At 38.0% G+C, this 19338-nt stretch overlaps 1 protein-coding gene across 1 annotated transcript in view; it reads left to right on the forward strand.

Annotated features, from left to right (window-relative positions):
• LOC119426981 (protein kinase C-binding protein NELL1) overlaps positions 1-19338 on the forward strand; it is a gene marked incomplete at its 5' end in the record, with an annotated part of 564971 nt that overhangs the window by 389305 nt on the left and 156328 nt on the right. The window contains one exon of the mRNA XM_037694556.1: positions 4465-4587. Within this exon, the coding sequence (XP_037550484.1) occupies positions 4465-4587 (123 nt within the window). The remainder of the gene's footprint in view (positions 1-4464; positions 4588-19338) is intronic.

The following is a 19338-nucleotide window of genomic DNA, read 5'->3' on the forward strand; positions in this document are numbered from 1 at the left end:
CCTGAAGTCTGGCCTTTTCACTAATGGTTTCAAAAACACAAAGTTTGGATGAGGGGCGAAACGTTTCTTTTTAACAAAAAAAACGAAGTCCAGATGACATGATTCAACCTTTTTGTTCCTACACCTGGTTGTTTTGGGAATCACTTTTTTTTCCATGACACCTCTTTGATTTAAAGCAGTTTTGTTCGGTTTATTTTAAATCCATATGTAAATGCCAGCACAAGAAGGGGGTCCAGTCTCCACACGGGCTGCCACATATTTTTGGTTAATCAGAAAACAACTCTGAGTGGCAACAATGCCCAACATATGTTCCACTTGTAACCATTTGTAGGTCTGACCATTTGAATTAAATAAAACATTAGTGGTCACACACCTTGCCTTCACTGTGTCTGCTTCTCCCCTAAATTGCTTCAAACTCCAAACGCAGGACTGTGTTGAATGTAACTTACACATCTAAGGTATTGAGCAGGCACTGCATGGTCAACCTTTAAAAAAGTGAAGAAGTCAGCTGTATTTTGCAATCTGTTTGGTAAGAAAAACAACTTTTGCTGAGAAGCTATGTGTGAATATTTCTTACTTTCTGGCCTCCTTGTAGTTGGTCATAAAGCTATATTAACCCACATGTTTATTCTGGCCTTCATCAAATTGCAAACTATAAAAATAACAAGTGAAGTTTATAATTCTCAACAGAATAACAGCCACTGGCCTTGAGAAGATAAGATGCAAACACCCAATCATCATTATTATATTTAGTCACCTTTTTATAATAGACCCTAGATGGATTTTCATTTTGCAAACTTTGACACCATTTTCTAACGTAGAACACTTCATCAGCTCACATAATTTATGCAACCCTCTACAATAGTATACTCTTCTGGAAAGTTATGGAAAAACAGTTATTTTATGTTACAGAAGTCCTACACCTCATCACGAATAATTAACACTAAGATGTTCTTTTCTACATTCTGATGGTGTCACATTTGTTAAGCACACATGGTATAAAACTGCGTGCAAAGCAAGATTCAAATTATGTAAAAAAAAAAATTGTTTACATTTTATTTACTGAATGAAAAATCAATATGTACTTGATGACCATAAAAAACACAATATGCTTAATATTATTAAAGTCATTGGGTTTTCTGTTCTGCTTTACTGTTTATTCTATCATGTAGACAATGATAAACAACCATGGAATAAAAAGCTCTGATAGCAATCAGGTTGGTTTGTGTCAAACGATCAATCAGTCAATCAAAAATATTTTATTTATAAAGCTCTTTACAAGTAGGAAAATGTGCTCAAAGTTTTTTTTTTAACAGTACAAGAGTTAAAGGTCTGAGTTGGAGGGTTGCCTGCTAAACTCGGACATAATTTTTAGTTCATATATACCTGTATATATGTATACATATACATATACTATATATATATATATATATACATTGATATATATATATATATATATATATATATATATATATATAGTAATCTATCATTGGGGCTTTAAGGCACTACGATGTTTTATTATTCATTTTCCACCCAATAGGTTTAATCTATTTGGAACCACTGGTGTGAACATGTCTACGTTATTCAATATGTTTCTATGATATATCATGAATCCTAAATATTATTGTAATACTTAGGAGTGTGTATGCAGTAAAGCAGTGAAGGAGCCCTTTTACCATTCTGTTCAAAGTTTATATCACTTGTCTTGTGAGACAACTTTAAAATAAATCATAAAGAAATTATACACCAAAGCATAAAGCTTGATCAGTAATGAATATGATTTGTTGTTGCATTACAGTTGGACAGAGTATAACATGCTATTCCTCACCAACCATTAATAGGCTTTAGCATTTTATGACAACAAATTATTTAGTCCAAAACACTGAAGCATGGTAAAAGTTGTAGAAGTACTTCTCATAGTAACTACATGTGTAATTGCATGTGTTCTGACCTCATGTCAGATCCTGCTGTGTGGAGAGTGACGACTGTTTCTTTAAAAAGTAATGATCTGAAAAGGAATGATTCTGCATGTTCAGAGTCATTTCAAATCAAAACTAAAAATTTGAAGCATCAAGTAAGAGGAATAATCAAAAGTTAGCCCAGTCCATCAATAATTCATCAATTTGTCATTAGGTTGTGACACACTGAATGTCACACACATTAAAACATACAGATTTGTCATAGTAATATTTAATCAGGTCTTAAAGATGTGACATGACGTGCAAAGTGTTCAACAAGACATCCATTATCTTTACCAGCTTATTCTGTTTCCATTATCTTTACCAGCTTATTCTTTTTTGGGTCACGGGAGTCACTTTTGCCCATGTCCACACATCACTGTGCGAGAGACGGGGGGACACCCTGGACAGAGACACATAGAGACAAACAAGACAAACATTCACACTCATTTGTTCAAATTCATACAATTATAACTTTAGTGACAACCCCTCCCCCCCCACCCCCACCCTTCCCCTGCATTTTGCCTTGCAGCAGCAGTCAGTATTGTTTTTGCCAATGTCTCTGTGTCTGTGTGTTACCAGAATATCTTGTGAACCACTCACAACACACAGTTTTGTTGAAACTTTCTGAAAGTAATGGCTGCATTTACAACTACAACTTCCTGTATAATCAGGTCTCCTTGTAAATGAGTCTCCGAGGCTCAGTGGGATTAACCTCTATAAATAAAGGTTGCATGAATAAAAATAATAATAAAAAAAAACTAGTTAACTTTAACAGCAAAACCTGATCAAGATGATTTTGATTCATGCTCAATAATCTAGGTAGAAACATCCAACTAAGTTAAGTCAGGTCCTGTGGACAATTTCTTTATGTTGAAACATTTCTTCTTTCATCCAGAAGACTTCATCAGACCGAGGCCAGCCATGTCTTAACTTTGTTGGATCTTTTTTACCTGGATTATTGAGCATGAATCAAGATATTTTGACTCACTTTGGTCATGGCTGCCTCAATCGAGTCGTCAGGGGAGAGGGCGGACTACAGAAACCATCTGAGCACCATCCAACTGGTTGATCCACTATGTGAAGGTGCAATTTATAAGACTGAGTTTGTTGTGTCTCCTCGAACTGATAAAGTGTTTTGAATGAAAGACGAAATGTTAAAAAAAAAAAAAAACATTCAGAGGACCTGACTTAACTTTGTTGGACTAATCAAGATGGCTGCCACAGCCTATTGACTTCAGAAAACACTAAATGGCTGTAATTCATTAAGTGTTACAACTAATTTTACTTTGGTACAGGCCCATACTCTTAAGCATGCATTGAACATTAAGTTACTTTTTAGAAGTTTGACCTTATCAGTTGTCAACATTAGATGATCTCAGTCTAAAACTCTGGTATTAAAGACAGCGGGCGATATGCATTCCTCCAAGAATTTCTGTGCCTTTAATCACAAATGTGAATAAGACTGAATGATACACAGTTCTTTTTTAAACAAACATGTTTGTTTGACTATTTGTGTCGGTGTATACAGTCTTTTTTTTTTTTTAATCTGTTGTATTTTTGTGCAACCCTTTGAACGTATGATCCTGCTAGTGCTCTTAGCGTGTGCAGGTAGTAAGGTTACAGAGTCAGGGCTGCATTCAGTCATCTGTAGAGGGATCTGCATGACCCAAGCAAGAAGTTACAGATGATAACAGTTTTACATTAGCTCGTACAACTTATTGCGTTTGAAAGATGTTCATTAAACTCTTCTTTAAAGCTTTTTACTATGATTTTTCCATGGAAGATAAATGAAGGTATTTTACGAAGAAGTTTACAATATAATGCGTAATGCAACCAGACCACCAACGATGCTACTTTTCCAATCAGTAATATATACTTAAATTCACAGATAAAATGTCTACCAGAAGAAAATTTCTTAAAGCAATGTTTTTATTGCAAGAAGTGTAAAACGCTGCAAGTAAACCAACCTTGGAAGGAAAAATGTGTCGTATTAAAAAACGAAATTAAAGCTCAACACATTTTAACCAACTAGATTTGAGGTTTTGCAGTGCTCTGTTCCATTACTTTATATTTTCATGGAAAGCGCTGCAGTGTCTAAGCCTAAATAAAACATCTAATTGAGTATTTTCCTAATCAGTCAGTCAGTTAGCGCACCTGGTCGACATCAGGTGTTGCTACTTATGCCTCTGCTGCTAATGATGGTTTTTAAATAAAAGAATGCCAGGAAGAGCAGCAGAGCTTTTAATGTTGGAAATCACTCTCATGAATCAGCATGCAATCCAAATCCATTGTAGGCCAGCCAAGCTGAAAAAAATAATGTTTGGAAACATGGCTGTTCAAAACGATGACTGTTGTTAGAATAAAATGTCTGCCATGGCTTTATTTTCTCAGCCAAGTCCCTGCTTGACTTCCATTCAGAGTACAGTTTCTGTTGCTTCTCAGTTGAAAAAAAAAAAGAGTCTCTTTCACACATATTCACAGCTATTCTCTCCCTCTCCCACAGAGCATGACGAGTGCGCAAGTGGCCAAAATTTGTGTGATGAGAATGCCATCTGCACCAACACCATCAGAGGACACCTGTGTACCTGCAAGCCAGGCTATGTGGGCAACGGCACCATCTGTAGGGGTAAGTTCTTGGCCTGGAACAGCCTTCGATCCACACAAAGACCCAAACCCATTTTGCACATCTGAATGTAACTTATTGTGCCCTTCATGGCGACATGGTTTGGTCCTTTAAATCGCCTAACCAGGCAGCAGCTGTAGCAGAGATGATGAAAATTGATTCTAGACTGGCCTCAGCCTGTTTTTATGTGTGTGCAACCACTGCCACATTGTTCTCCTGGTTCCCTGTTGACATATTTCCACAGCACCAAGCCTGGTGAGCACTTCATTAGTTGGATTTAGGAAGAGGTTGAATGTGGTGTGTGTTGTCTTTGCAAAACTATTCATCTACGTTTTTCCATGCAAACATTTTATGTTATATGACAATTACTGTTATCGTCTGCAGTTTATGGTAAAATTCACTACAGAGATTTACTTTCAAAAAGCCATTCTTTTTTCCAACTTTTATGCATTGCACACAGGTTGACCAGTATTTGTATGCAGCAAATACTTAAAATAACCTTCTGTATTTACCATAATTAAGAGTAGGTTTGTATAAAACCCTAAGGTAAAATTATTTTCATAATTATACTTCTATAAAATAAATAAATATTATAGATCTATATTAGAAAAAAAAAATCAAAGTCGCAAAACGTGACTACTTCTTAGCTCAGACCACAAAATATCTAAATGACCCTAAAAGAGTCTGGAAAATTATCAAATCACTTTCCGGGAGCTCCCATTCATCTGACAACTTCTTGTTAACTCTGTTCCTGTGTCAAATAAGCACAAGATCCTGAACTGTTTCAACAAACATTTTGTTGCTTCTAGTTGCTTGTTTGCCACAGTTACTAATGGAAAACCAGCTACGTGTCCTTTAATCTCCTAGGACCTGGTATCCACATATGCAAGAGTCCGGGTCTTGGGAGGTTAAGCAAAATGTCTACAAATCAAATATCTCCCTCAAGTCAATCCTCAGTAAACCATACCTGTTCATTTTCAATGTTTCTGTTAGTGAGGTTAACAAATTATTAAAAGGTTGGGACCCTAGAAAATTTGCTGGCTCTGATGACCTTCCACCTTATTTCGTAAGGTTGGCTGCACAAATCATTGCAGAACCAGTGTCTCACATATTTAATCTATCCATAAACCAAAACACTGTTCCAAATGCCTTGAAAACAGCTTTTGTTCTAACTTTACTGTAGGGAGGAGAACTCACAAATACTGAACAACTACTGACCAATCTCTAAACTCTGTATTCTTGCTATATTTTTAGGAAAATTGATAAACTCTCAAGTGAAGACGTATTTGGATTCTTTCAACATTTTACCTCCCCATTAATGTGATTTCAGAAAACAACACAGCAACGACTGCTTCACTGAAGATTTTTAATAATGTTGTTGAAGCACTGGATGCTAAGGGTTATTGTGCTGCACTTTTCTTAGACCTGTCTAAAGCTTTTGACACTGTGGATCATGACATCTTATAAGCTCTCAGAAATTGGTTTCTCAGATCACACTATTGGCTGGTTCTCTAATTATCTCTCAGATCAGGGACAATGTGTTTAACATAACTACTTTTTCCAGCTATCTAGCTGTTAACAACAGTGTACCACAAGGTTCAGTCTTAGGACCCACCCTCTTCACAATCTACATAAGTAATGTAGGTCAGATCATTCCTGATGCATCCTTACATTTCTATGCTGATGACACAGTTGTTTATTGTCGAGATAAAACAGTTGCTAAGGTTTTCCAGATTTTTCAGTCTGCATTCAACATCATCCAGTCAGATTTGTTCCATCTCAAACTGGTGCTAAATGCTGATAAAATCAAAGGGATGTTGTTTTCAAACAGGAAGTCGGTACCAGCAGCCCTTCCTTGGGTATTTTGGTTGATTCACATCTCTCTTTTAAAACTCATGTGGAAAACTTGGTAGAGAAATTGAAAGTAAAATTGGGTTTAATTTTTAGAAATAAATCCTGTCTAACTCTGAATGCTAGGGAATGCCTTGTAACTGTGACTTTCCTCCCCTCCTTTGACTACGGTGACATTTACATGAAGGTTCCCGCAAGCACCTTGCAGATGTTGGATGCTGTCTATTGTGGTGCGCTCCGATTCATAACTGGCTATAATTACCGTACCCACCACTGCACCCTGTATTCATTGGTTAACTGATCATCATTAACTTCACGCAGACTCTCTCACTGGTACATTTTCTACCATCTTTAAATCACTTATTGTTTTGTTGCCTTTATATACATATCTCCTTCTACATGTCTCTGCGTGAGTGCAGTTACAGCGTGCACTCTCAGGACATTATTACCTGCAGTGTTCCCTCAGTGCGGACCGAACTAGGCAAAAGGGCCTTCTCCTACTCCGTTCCTGTTTCCTGGAATATCTTGCAAAAAGATCTGAAGCTCTCGATCTTGACCTCTTTAAGGGATTTTAAACAACTGTTAAGTTCATGGCAAAAAACAACGCAGACATGTCCCTGTTTTTAGTATTTTAGATCGCTTTATAATGTAGCTGGTTTTTTTTTTTTATATATATATATATAATTTTTTCTATTTTTAATTTTATTTACTTTTTATTTGAAAATCTATTGTCATTTGTACCTCATCTGAGTTTGTTGTTTAAAACAGGTCTCTCTTGTAAATGAGTCCTGGAGGCTCAATGAGACTAACCTGTTTAAATAAATGTTTAATGAATAGTTCCTATTCCCATTTCTCCTCCATGTAGGCTAATGAGGTGAGGACATGAAACACACAAAAAAACAAGTCTGACAATTCTGACATTCAACACATCTGCATGATCTCACTTTATGTGTATATTTTGCAAAAAAGGATGTTTTAATAACTGAGTACTTTTTTTTTTTTTTGTGAACAGGTGACAACATAAAATAAAAAAACAAAGTGACACAAATTAGATCATCTTGAAGTCAGTTAGGAAAGATAAAGCAGTTATCGGTCGGGCTCAATCTAGGAATAATAATTTTAAAATGTCCTGAAAACAAAGCATTGTTTTCTGTTAGTTTTTTCTTCCAGAAGTTTTGTACTTTTGCACTTGAAACAAAGCTCTGATAAGAGAAACAGGGGACATACCGCAGAATCACGCTGCTTACTCAGATGCGTCAGGTCGCTGAGGTGGGTTTACAGGTCACTGATAAAGTTATGGGTTCAAATGAATTATAACATTTACATAAATAGCATGCATATCAAACTTCAGTTTAATTGATCTTCAGTCGTAGACTGAGACCACCGAGGTGCTCCACAGAACGCCACAGGAAGTCCTTCCTCCTTTTGGCTATCAAACTTTTCAACTCATCCCCCTTTCTACACATAGAACAATAAAATTAACCCTGCACTACAATAAACATTTTAATGTTTCTGTCTGCACCTGACCTGTTTTAGAACTTAACTGTTGGTATTGTTATATTCTCTGTTATGTTTATATCTTGTGTGATTCCTTGTGTATGATCATTTGTACTGAAACTCTGGCACAACAAGTTCCTGCGGGATCAATAAAGTTCTATCTTATCTCTCATACAGTATTACATCAATTAATATGCTGGATACATTTTACATTTGATTTACACGTTTTATGTTGTTGTTCCATTTGTTTTAGTCCATCTTCTGTAAGCTGTTATTGGGTGAGTGGAATTATGGAATACACATCTGAAAATATGGATCCTTAAAAAAATAAACACCATAGCATTTTGTTTGGGAGTTAGAGGTTGGTTTGCAGCAGGAATGACTCAAGTGAACTCATCATTTTAGGGACTGATTTAAATTAATCTGAGTCTATAAAGTGAGCCAGATTTACCACCTCTACTGCAGATCAAAAACATACAAGATGGGTTAAATGACCATTTTACATTTTGAGTAGGTGTGAGAATGTGAATGCTTTGGTTGTCTCCATGTGGCCCTGTGAGGTACGTGTGACTTGACCACGCTTCTCGAACAGTGACTGCTGTAGATAAGCACCAGCTCCCACGACTCTGAATTTAAAAGCTGTTTAAAAAAAAAAAAAATGAAAGATACTTACAGATCTTGTATTTATATGTAAAACCTTATTATGGTTTTCTTTGTGTGTGTGTGTGTGTGTGGAAAATCATATGACCCCATGAGATTACTTAGGGCTGTACTTGGATGGATGATAAGTGAGTTAGTACAGCTGGAAGGATGACTGATGAGCAACAGGCGTGCTGAGTTAATCAGGAGAGCTGAAGCAACACTGGCTGGGAACATGGATGAAACTAAACTAAAATACCAGACTAAACAGGTACGACACACTGATGGTAACTAATTTAACGTGTTTTCAAGTGTGAAAATATGAGATTCCCACAAGAATGGTACAGTTTTGGTTTTTTTCCTTTCACAACTGCTGTACATTGTTTCATACGTTTGTATGTCATACTGACATGATCCAACATCAAAGCCACACAAGTGTAAAAAGAATGTGAAATTTCACAGCAATAGACAAGAACTAAATTGCATTTCAAACCCACAAGTCTATGCAGTCACTAAATCCAGTTACCGTTTTAAGTGCGTCAGTGCAGTATGTTTTTGAGAGTCACCCTGCTTTTTCACCAGGTCTCCAAAGAAAAGGGCCTATAAAGTTAGCTTTCAAAAGCACAAAGCAAGTTTTAACTGGTTTCAGTAGTCTGTCAAGATCTATGTCAGTACTGTTTGTATCCAGTAAGTTCTGGATTTTAAGCAACTATGCAGGGTGACCAATAAACTGTAATAATAGGGCAGCTATGCATCAGTGGTAAGGCAGTTGACCTTGACCAGTTAGATTCCCCAATCTTCACATGTCCTGGTGTCCTTGAGCAAGACACCTAATCTCCAACTCCTCCCCAGGCACTCGAATAACTGCCCGCTGCCCCACTTCGGTGCATCTTATGTATGATGGGTCAAATACAGAGTACACTATTCATCGTTATATGGGAGCATACATTGACACATAGCACATTTAACGAACAGTACTTGTATTTTAAAGAAAACCATAGTGATGGATGGTTAATGAAGCTGACTTTGTTGTCGCTTTTCCAGAATAAAAAGTTATTTTGTTTTAATCTCTGTTACATTTTTGTATTGTTCTAAAAACACACTAAGTTGCTGTAGTATATTTTACTAGAAGCTTACACTTACACTTACACTTTATTGCCGTCCTTTGTCAAAATGGTTGTATTATTTGGGGACACACATCTGTGGGTGGTTGTATAGCCATTTAAATGGCCTCTGATTATACAATTCACTTGTGAGTTTATGCACTTTATCACAAGTATTCGGTGCAATCTAGATGTATGGACGTGCATGTATCTGCTTTACAAATGACTGTACTGGTGAGACAACTGCAGCAAATATAGGGCACAAAAAAAACAAGACAGTCAATAACAGTCCAAGTAGTGTCCTTGTACAATCTGAGGAGACTCGTTAGAGTTTCAGCTGTTTCAACAAACCAGAGGAGCATGGCAGGTTCAGGTCCCTGATGTGAACACAAGTATCGCTGAAGTCCATCATCAGAGCTGCCAAAAGAGAAGTGTAACCCAAGGAGCTTGACTCCATCATGCACCTGAGAATTAACGGCACACTCGAGTCAATCAAACAAAGAGAGAACACACTTTACATGTCAACACTACTGCAGTCAAGAGATCTCTTGAAATACAGAATAGTTTGGCTAAGAGGCACCTGGTCGCCGATGCAGAAAGATGGGACATAAATCACCCGATCTGCTCTGTCATTTAGACCAACAAACAACAAGCGTGTTGGTATTTTGAAGCTTGTACACAGGCTTTCATTTGCTAACACAATAATTTAAAAAATCCAACAATTTAAAACATGCAAATAAAAAATACTACTCAACTACTACTGGTTGAAAATAAACTTGTTCTGGTTTCCAGACAGTCACACAGCGCCTCCCGAGTCACAAGTCAGTCCTACTTCTTAAGACGGTTATAGCAATCAACAACAAATAAGTTCAGTCATTTTATAGATTGAAAGAGAAAGCTGTAACAGATGTGGAGTACTGTGTGACAGTGAAGGCAATAAACAGAACAAAATCCCAATTATGCAGGCACAAAACAATAGGATGAAGTGTAAGCTGCTTTGTGTATCTGCAGATCTGCCATTAGAATCAGTATCAGGTAGGATGCAGGTCTATAGAGAGACCAATGTGATTTACAAACTGTCTTCCACACAGTTTAAGGCTCTGACTTTCCTCCAGGCTCACGGTACATAAACACATGTGTACTGTACTGATTCATATCATAGAAAAAAATCCAAATTAAAGTTGCTCACACACATTTCTCCATGAATTCAAGTTTGTTTGTTTGTTAATTGTCTTTCACATCACATGTTGTACATGAGGTGGAACGAAACTATGTACGTAGGGTCCCAGTTACATCCGACAGAAATACAAATTGTAAAGAAAAACTGTAATAAGATCCAAGACATGAACTAAGACATACACTAAACTAAGAATGCACTAAAGTAATAATACACTAAGCACTAATAGTAGTTCTTAGTGTAATACTTAGTAGTAATAGAAGTCATCATCCATATGCAAACTAAAGAATGAAACTGCACTAAAATATAAAATGTAAATTATTTAGATGTTTTCAAGAAATAAAAAGATGAACAATATTGAGTTTTGAAAGATTCAATTCCAATGTTGGACACTGATATTCAGCCATGGCAGGCTGATAAAGGAGTGTGGCATTACTGTGAGATAGTCTAGTTTACTACATCCTAGAGGACACAGTAGAATATACTGTACTAGGTGTGTCTTCTTAAGTCTTATTTGAGAGTAGACAGTAGAAGATTTGTGCTACTTTTTGATTATTTCATATGTGTCTATTTTTCTGTATAGTTAGAAATGATACTGGGTGTTGCAAGAGTAGCCGAGATGGGGTAGAGGCAGAGCAGCTGACTCGGGACCTGAAAGTCACAAGTTCAATCCCCAGTCATTGCACATCTTGTGGTGTCTCTGAGCAGGACAGGTCATCCCGTTGCCCACCGAGCACCTTCAATAGCTGCCCACTGCTCCACCTGAGGGTGGATGGGTTAAATGCAGAGTCAATTTTGCCATTAACATACAATGATGGCAACACATTATCATTATAAACTCCCCCCGGGATTAATAAAGTATCTATCTAGACGGGTAATGTAAGCTTATTTCTGCTACTTTAGCTACTATTCAGCTGTAATTTGCAACTTTCAGCTTTCTCTCATATTGTCCCTTTTTTTGTGCTCATTTCTGCTTCTTTCAGCCTAATTGGGCACAATTGTGCTCTCTCCCCTTCCTTCTGGTAATTTAAGCTTCTTTCTGCTTCTTTAGCTACTACTCAGCTGGTGTTTTTTTTTTTTTTTTTTTCTTTTCAAATAATTTTGACTTTTGTGCTCATTTCTGCTTCTTTCAGCCTAATTGAGCATGTTTGTTCTCTCCTCTTCCTTCTAGTAATTTAAGCTTCTTTCTGCCTTTTTAGCTACTATTCAGCAGTTTTTTGGGAAATTTCTGATTTTTCAGATATCTTCCACTTTTGTGCTCATTTTTGCTTAATTAGACACAATTGTGCCCTCTCAACTTCATTCTGGTAATTTACACTTTTTCTGCTACTTTAGCTACTATTTAGCTTTTTAATTGCAAATTTCAATTTTTTTCAGATAATTCCCACTTTTTGTGCTTGTTTCTGCTTCATTCAGCCGACTGGGCACAACTGTGCTTTCTCCACTTCCTTATGGGAATTTAAACTTATTTCTGACTTTTTAGCTACTATTCAGTTTTCAGATACTTTGCACTTTTTTGTGCCAGTTTCTGCTTCTTTCGGCCTAATTGGGTACAGTAGTGCTCGTGACGTTCCTTCTGATAATGTAAGCTTCTTTCTGCTTCTTTAACTTCTATTCAGCTGTTTTTTCCCCCCTCAAAATTTCTGCTTTTTTCAGATATCATCCACATTTTTGTACTGATTTCTTTCAGCCTAACTGAGCCCAATTGTGCTCTCTCCACTTATGTGGACTAGTGAACTTTTTTATTGAATTCCATCCAGACACATTCAAAAACTGCAGTATGTACAGCAGTGCAGCCAGGACTCTAATGAAGCAAAGGAAACATGACCACCTCACCCCAATCCTTAAACCCCCGCTTCCCATCTCACTCTGCACTGAATGCAAGGTTTCCTTACTCGCCCACCAATCCATCCATGGCAATGCTCCATACTACCTCAAATGATTTCTCACTGCTCAGACATCAACACAATCCCTCCGCTCCACAAAATCCTCCCTGCTCTGCCCTTCTGGAACAAAACTGCACCATGGGTGACATGGCCTTTTGATCTGCTGCTCCTCGTCTGTGGAACACCTTCCCCAACCATCTAAAGATACTTCAGAGAAAGTTTTAAGAAAAGACTGAGGACTTTGTTCTTTGAAATATTTTATAGTGTTTAAATGTATTTTTAATCCTGCTGTTTTTAGTGGTTTTAATTCTTGATCTATTCTCTCTAGCTGTTTTATATTATAGCACTTTGAGACTGAAAAATGTAAAGTGCAGTACAAATTCATCCATCCATTATCTTTCACTCGTTTTTTTTTCTTTTTCTGGTCACTGGGGTCACTGGTGCCCATGTCTAGTTATCATTGTGTGAGAGGCGGGGTACATCCTGCACAGGTCGCAAATCCATGACAGGGACACATACTCCCCTTGTGCACCACTCCTACTCAGCCCTAACTCTACTCAGTCCTGCTCAGATCAGCCTGGATTTCCACCGCACTTCAGGACCAGTTCTGGAGGCAAAATCCTGCTAATGAACTTTTAATGAACTTAAGTTCACCGAGTGAGAGTTCTGCAATGATTTAAACTCAAATCAGTCTGCTCCTCAGATAAATAATGTTAGTATTTTTAAATATAAATGTTTCTGTTAACTTATTATATATATGAATGTTTCTGTTCAGTGCCCTGAGATGACTTCTGTTGTGACTTGATGCCATTTTATTACAGAAATAATAATCTGTGGTATATCTGATGAAGATTATGCATGACAAAAGTTAACTGAATAACAAAATAGCTTTGTATCAAAGGTCAGTCAGAGTCAGAGTTTCTTTATTGTCATTCGCACCTCATGTGGTACATGTGGTGGAGGGAAATTATGTACACAGGGTCCCAGTTACATCCAACAATAAAATGTATAAGAAAAACAGTAATAACATCTAAGATATGAACTAAGAAAAACATCAACTAAATATACACTAAGCACTCATAACATAAAAACATTGAACATCAGCACAAACGTGAACATGAGTCTGTGAACAGATGTGCACGCATGAACACATCAACATTGAAACAGATCAGCAGCAACATGAAACAGATCAGCAGCAACATGATGTGGTTTTTCACAGTGATTATTCTAGTTAGAGATTCATGAGTCTAACAGCCTCAGGGTAGAAGCTGTTCCTCAGTCTAGTGGTTCTACACTTAATGCTCCTTAATCTCCTTCCTGAGGGGAGTGGGGCAAAAAGTGTGTGTGCTGGGTGAGTGGGGTCCTTCATGATGCAGGTGGCCCTCTTCCTGCATCTGGAGGTGTAGATGTCTGTGATGGTGGGGAGGCTGATTCCAACAGATTTCTGTGCAGCCTTCACCACTCTCTGCAAAGCTTTTCTTTCTGCAGCTGTGCAGCCTCCATGCCACACGTTGATGCTGGAGCACAGGATGCTCTCCACTGCACACCTGTAGAAGGAGGTGAGGACTGAGCTTCCCAGACCAGCTCGTCTCAGCCGTCTGAGGAAGTAGAGTCTCTGATGAGCTTTCTTGATCAGGCTGGTGGTGTTGTTGCTCCAGCTGAGGTTGTCATTCATGTGTACACCCAAGTACTTGTAGCTGGAGACCACTTCCACCGCAGATCCTCTTATGTTCAGGGGGGTGTAGATGCTTTTGTTCCTTCTGAAGTCCACAATCATCTCCTTTGTCTTCTTCACATTGATGTGAAGGTTATTCTCTCTGCACCAGCTCTCCAGGTGTTCCACCTCTTGCCTGTAGCTGGACTCATCATTGTTTGTGATGCATCCCACTACCGCTGTATCATCTGCAAACTTTACAATGTGACAGCCTGGATGGGTAGCTGCACAGCTACCCATCCAGCTGCTTAAAATCCATCCAGCTGCTTCCACAGCTGCTTAAAATGATAGCAGCAAGGCCTGAGATGCTCCGGTGGCTGAGAGGCTGATTGTCTCCTCAAAGCTCACCTATCATCGGTTGGAGGGACGAAGGTCCGGCCACTGGCTCTGAAGTCAGCTGGGATTTAACACTCTGCGGTGTGATGGTTCTGGTTCGGTCAGGTTCTGCTTTGTTTCTTCTGTATCTTTTGCCCCGTCTCTGTGCAGAAAGGATGCTTCTCTTCTATGCAGAACTGAGTTTTTCTCTCCCAGTTCCGAATTCAAGTGAAGTGTTCATGAGACGAAGCCTCAGTCAGTGTGTAGCAGAAGTTGAAAAGTAGATGTGCTTGCGAAGAAGTGAAACTTAACTTAACTGTCTGTGTGTTTCAGATTGACTTTAGTCCCCCTCTCGGACTGAGAGGTGACTGACTGCACATTGATTAAAAAAATATTTGAAAGTTGCTTTTTAAGCACAGCCTCAGTTTTACATGATCGCTCATGTATTTTGCAAACTGATGTTTATCAGTGGCAGGTCAGAAAGTTCTCATATTTTCAATTAATTCTGATGCATCATGCCTACTTTCTGCTGACCATTTACAGGGAGTTTAATTAAGACCCAGTGTCCTCATATGGGGACATTATTTTTTTTAGAGAACTGCAAGCTGAACATTTGTAGTGGAATTGGGACCTTCTGATCCCATTGCAAGGAAAAATATGCATTGCAAAAATAAACCTACTTCTTCATATGGGGACTTTTTTTTTTCTCTAAATCAACGTCCTGTACCATGACAAAGTCTAGTTATTTAATTTATTAGGACTTACTAATCCCATGTATCTTGGAGAGAGAAAAAAGCTTGGGTCTGTGGGGGTTATGGAATCTATCTCCATTTTACCCACCCCCTGAGATCACTTTACTTTGAGTTGGTCAAACAAGTGGTCTCATCTCATTCTGCTCGTACATCATCACTGCCCTCTTAGGGTGCATTCACACCAGCCCTGTTGTTCCGAACTCTAGTCTGTTTGCCTAGGAAGTCCGGTTCATTTGGGGAGGTGTGAACACACCATCAAACTCTGTCACAGAATAAAAAGGGGAACTCTGGCCCGCCTAAAAACCTAGGTCTCGGTCCGGTGGAAAAAAACTCTAGCATGGTTCGAGTACAGTGTGAATGGAAGTGGACCAGACACCGCTCCACAAGCAGGAAGTGGTCTACAGCGCAGGGTAAGCAAACATGCATTTCTCTTACCTCACATGGAGCCGTCAGCTGCCTTGTTTGAAAAACAATATTCTCCATGGTCTTCTGTCTCATCTTCCACTCATGCTGAGTCCATTGTTGAAAAATGACAAAACAGAAATCCTGAAACTGCTCAAATTTGATGCCACTCCATTTTTGTTTTTATTTCCAGAAGAAGAAGAAGATGTGTCTGCAGAGGTTTTTGTGTCATTTCTTTCAGTAGTTCTTGGTGCAGCACCCCCACAGGCGAGTGGGGGAACAGGTTGATTCGAACAGGTTGGCTCGACTGCACAGTGCAGTGTGAATGCAAACGCACCAGCTCAAATGTAAACAAAATATTATGAATATTGGTCCCCAACCGAACCGAGTCTACTGGACTATCAGGTGTGAAAACAACCTTAAGAATAAACATATGTGATTGCAACTCGTCAGCCTGTCACTCTTAATGTCACTTAAGAAAAATAATTAGTTTGTCTTGAGGAATAAGCCATTTACATACAGACCAAAATGTGGCTTTAGAAGTGAAAAACGAATGTCTTAAAAGATGTATCAAGTGACCTTGAGGGGAAAAATCGTCTCAATGAGAAATTGTGTTAAATCTCATTCCCTTTTCAAAAAGCAAAGAAAAAAAAATCCATTCTATGATCTAACTTGTATTGCTTGAAGTATTAGTGTCAGCTCAATGAATGTTTTGAATGTTCAATGATTTTAAATATATCATTCAGTATAAAATAATAGTTTTAAAAAGAAATCCCCTCAGATCCTTCTGTTGTTAAACCTCATTAGGTGAATTATGAACAAGTGTCGGGACCAATTGATTGAATACCTGCTCTACACATTTACTACATTTTTCAATAATCAAAGTGCATTTAGAAAACAACAGTGAAACTAGCATGAATGTTTGATATTCTGTAAATTAAGACTTACACTGTCTGTAAAAAAAAGTCACTCCATTAGATGTTTGACACTTTAATTCTTGTCATCCATCCATCCATCCATTTTCTTTACCCGTTTATTCCATTTTGGGTCACGGGGGTCGCTGGTGCCCATGTCCAGCAATCACTGTGCGAGAGGCGGGGTACACCCTGGACGGGTCGCAAGTCCATCACAGGGCCACATAGAGACAAACGAGACAAACAACCATTCACTCTCTCACTCACACCTAGGGACAATTTAGAGTTACCAATCAGCCTAACATGCATGTTTTTGGACTTTGGGAGGAAACCGGAGCACCCGGAGAAAACCCACGCATGCACGGAGAGAACATGCAAACTCCACCCAGAAAGGCCCCCGGACCGGGGTTTGAACCAAGGACCTGCTTGCTGAGAGGCAGCAGCTCTACCAGTTGCGCCACCGTGCTGCCTCTTGTCATTCCAATTCAATTCAGTTTATTTATATAGCGCCAAATCACAACAAACATGTCTCAGGGCAATTTACAGAAACATTCACATACATAGAAAAGCCAGTTAGTAAAGTTCTCTATCTAAGGAATCCAGCAGACATGTTGAATCCTCACTTCGTCACAGTCTCCCATAAATTACTCAAGGACAGAACCACCTGCAACTCACCATTGGAACAACTAAAGAGCTGCAGGTGGACTGCAGGAAGAAGACCAGTGTATGTTCCTTTGTACTGAAACTCTAGCACAACAATTTCCTGCGGGATCAATAAAGTTCTGATCTCATCTTATCTTAAGTCAAAATAAAATTGGCCTTTACAAATAAAAACAGGAAAAAATTATGTTCAAAGGAAAACTGATTCAAATAGAATGTTACCAATTAAAATATAGTGTAATGTAAAATAAGTGATTTTCTTTTTTGGTAACAGTTCCTGTTTTAAATGTGATATACAAATAAATCTTACTTGACTTACTTTAACATAAAATTCACTGTAAATTTTGACTAGATTTAGCCAAACGGCATGTGGAAGACCCCATGGTCAAGCACTTTTCAGCACCCTTACCTTTCACATTTTTGTGTTATCATTTAGATTTCCATATATACAAAAAGACCCACAATTCAATCTGGGAATTGAACCCAGGACCTTCTTGCTGTCAGGCAACTGTGCTAACCACTAAGACACTGTGTTCCGGTTTTAAGGAATGCTTTCTTTTGTGACTCTAGATGGATCTGCATAAAGGCTGATAAATGGCCTCAGGTGATGTTAGTCAGTGGTGGCTTGGGTTAACAACTACAAGTTAGATGTAAGAGCAAATATCTGAGTGTTTTCAGTTAGAAGGAAGGCCTTCTACATATTTGCTTGAGGCTAGCTTCTTGAGGAGACAGCCACCTGTACAATATAAGATTAGTGAACTACAGTGTGACAAAACAAGGTGCAATACAGTCAAGAGGGGGAAAGATTACAAAGCACACACTCAAGTAAAAATGCAGGGACTTTGTTGAAGTTTCATTCAAGTACAAGGAAAGCTACTCGCTTAAAAATCTACTCTAGTAAATGTAAAATTAAAAAAAAAATTACTTTGAGTAAAGTTACTGGTAGTTATTATTTGTGTACATCTAGAGTTTCACCTGCTATGCACAAATGATGAAGTTATTTTTTTTTCTTCCTCAAATGAGCTCTTAAAGAGACAAAACTATGAGTATACTATAAGTATCTACATTTATAGATACTTATAATGCAGTGATAAAGTACAATATTATACAAGTAGGTATCTCTGCAGACAAATTCGGAAGACGTATCTGGAGGGTCACATGTGATTTGTAGTGAACTAGGCCTGAGGTCAAATCCTGACCTTAAGGACCTTATGGGACAGAAACTGTAATTTCATTGATTTGAATCCAGAAATACAGGTTGACCCATCCTGAGACTTTCTTTCTTGAATTGATCAAGTGAAAGAACACTACTTTCTATTATCATTACTATTTTACAAATGTTTTGATAATCAAATTGTGTTTAGTTCAAACCATTTTTAAATGTTGAAGTGAACTACTCATTTAAATCAACTGTGAAACAGTATTAGTGATTTTTAATCCTCATTCAAAGTAGAAATCAGGTTAATGATGCATTGTCTGATTTTCTGTCTTCAATGAGCAAGTTGTGTAAGTTGGTCAAAGGTCAAGTTTCGGTCAACTGCAAGTTTACTGAAAAAGAAATGTCATGTTTAACTTTTACAGCAAGATACTAGAGAATTGACTCCACAAAGTCTGAGTTATTCATAATATCTTCTGTCTGTTCTTAAACAATCTTAATCTTTTTCCTTGACTTTTAATAACCTCTTACATCACAAAACACACCTCTGTTTTGGTCCATCGACCAATCAGAAAGTTCTCAAATGAACCGGAAGTGAGCTCTTTTAAAAGGTGCAACACTTCCTAGTTCAGAGGAAGTTATGCGGTTCTGAGAGCAGTTCCAGAGTTCAGAAGGCTGGAATTCAGGA

This window comes from Nematolebias whitei, chromosome 2 (genome assembly GCF_014905685.2).
Source record: "Nematolebias whitei isolate Nwh7 chromosome 2, NemWhi1, whole genome shotgun sequence".
In the NCBI taxonomy this organism is placed as follows: domain Eukaryota; kingdom Metazoa; phylum Chordata; class Actinopteri; order Cyprinodontiformes; family Rivulidae; genus Nematolebias; species Nematolebias whitei.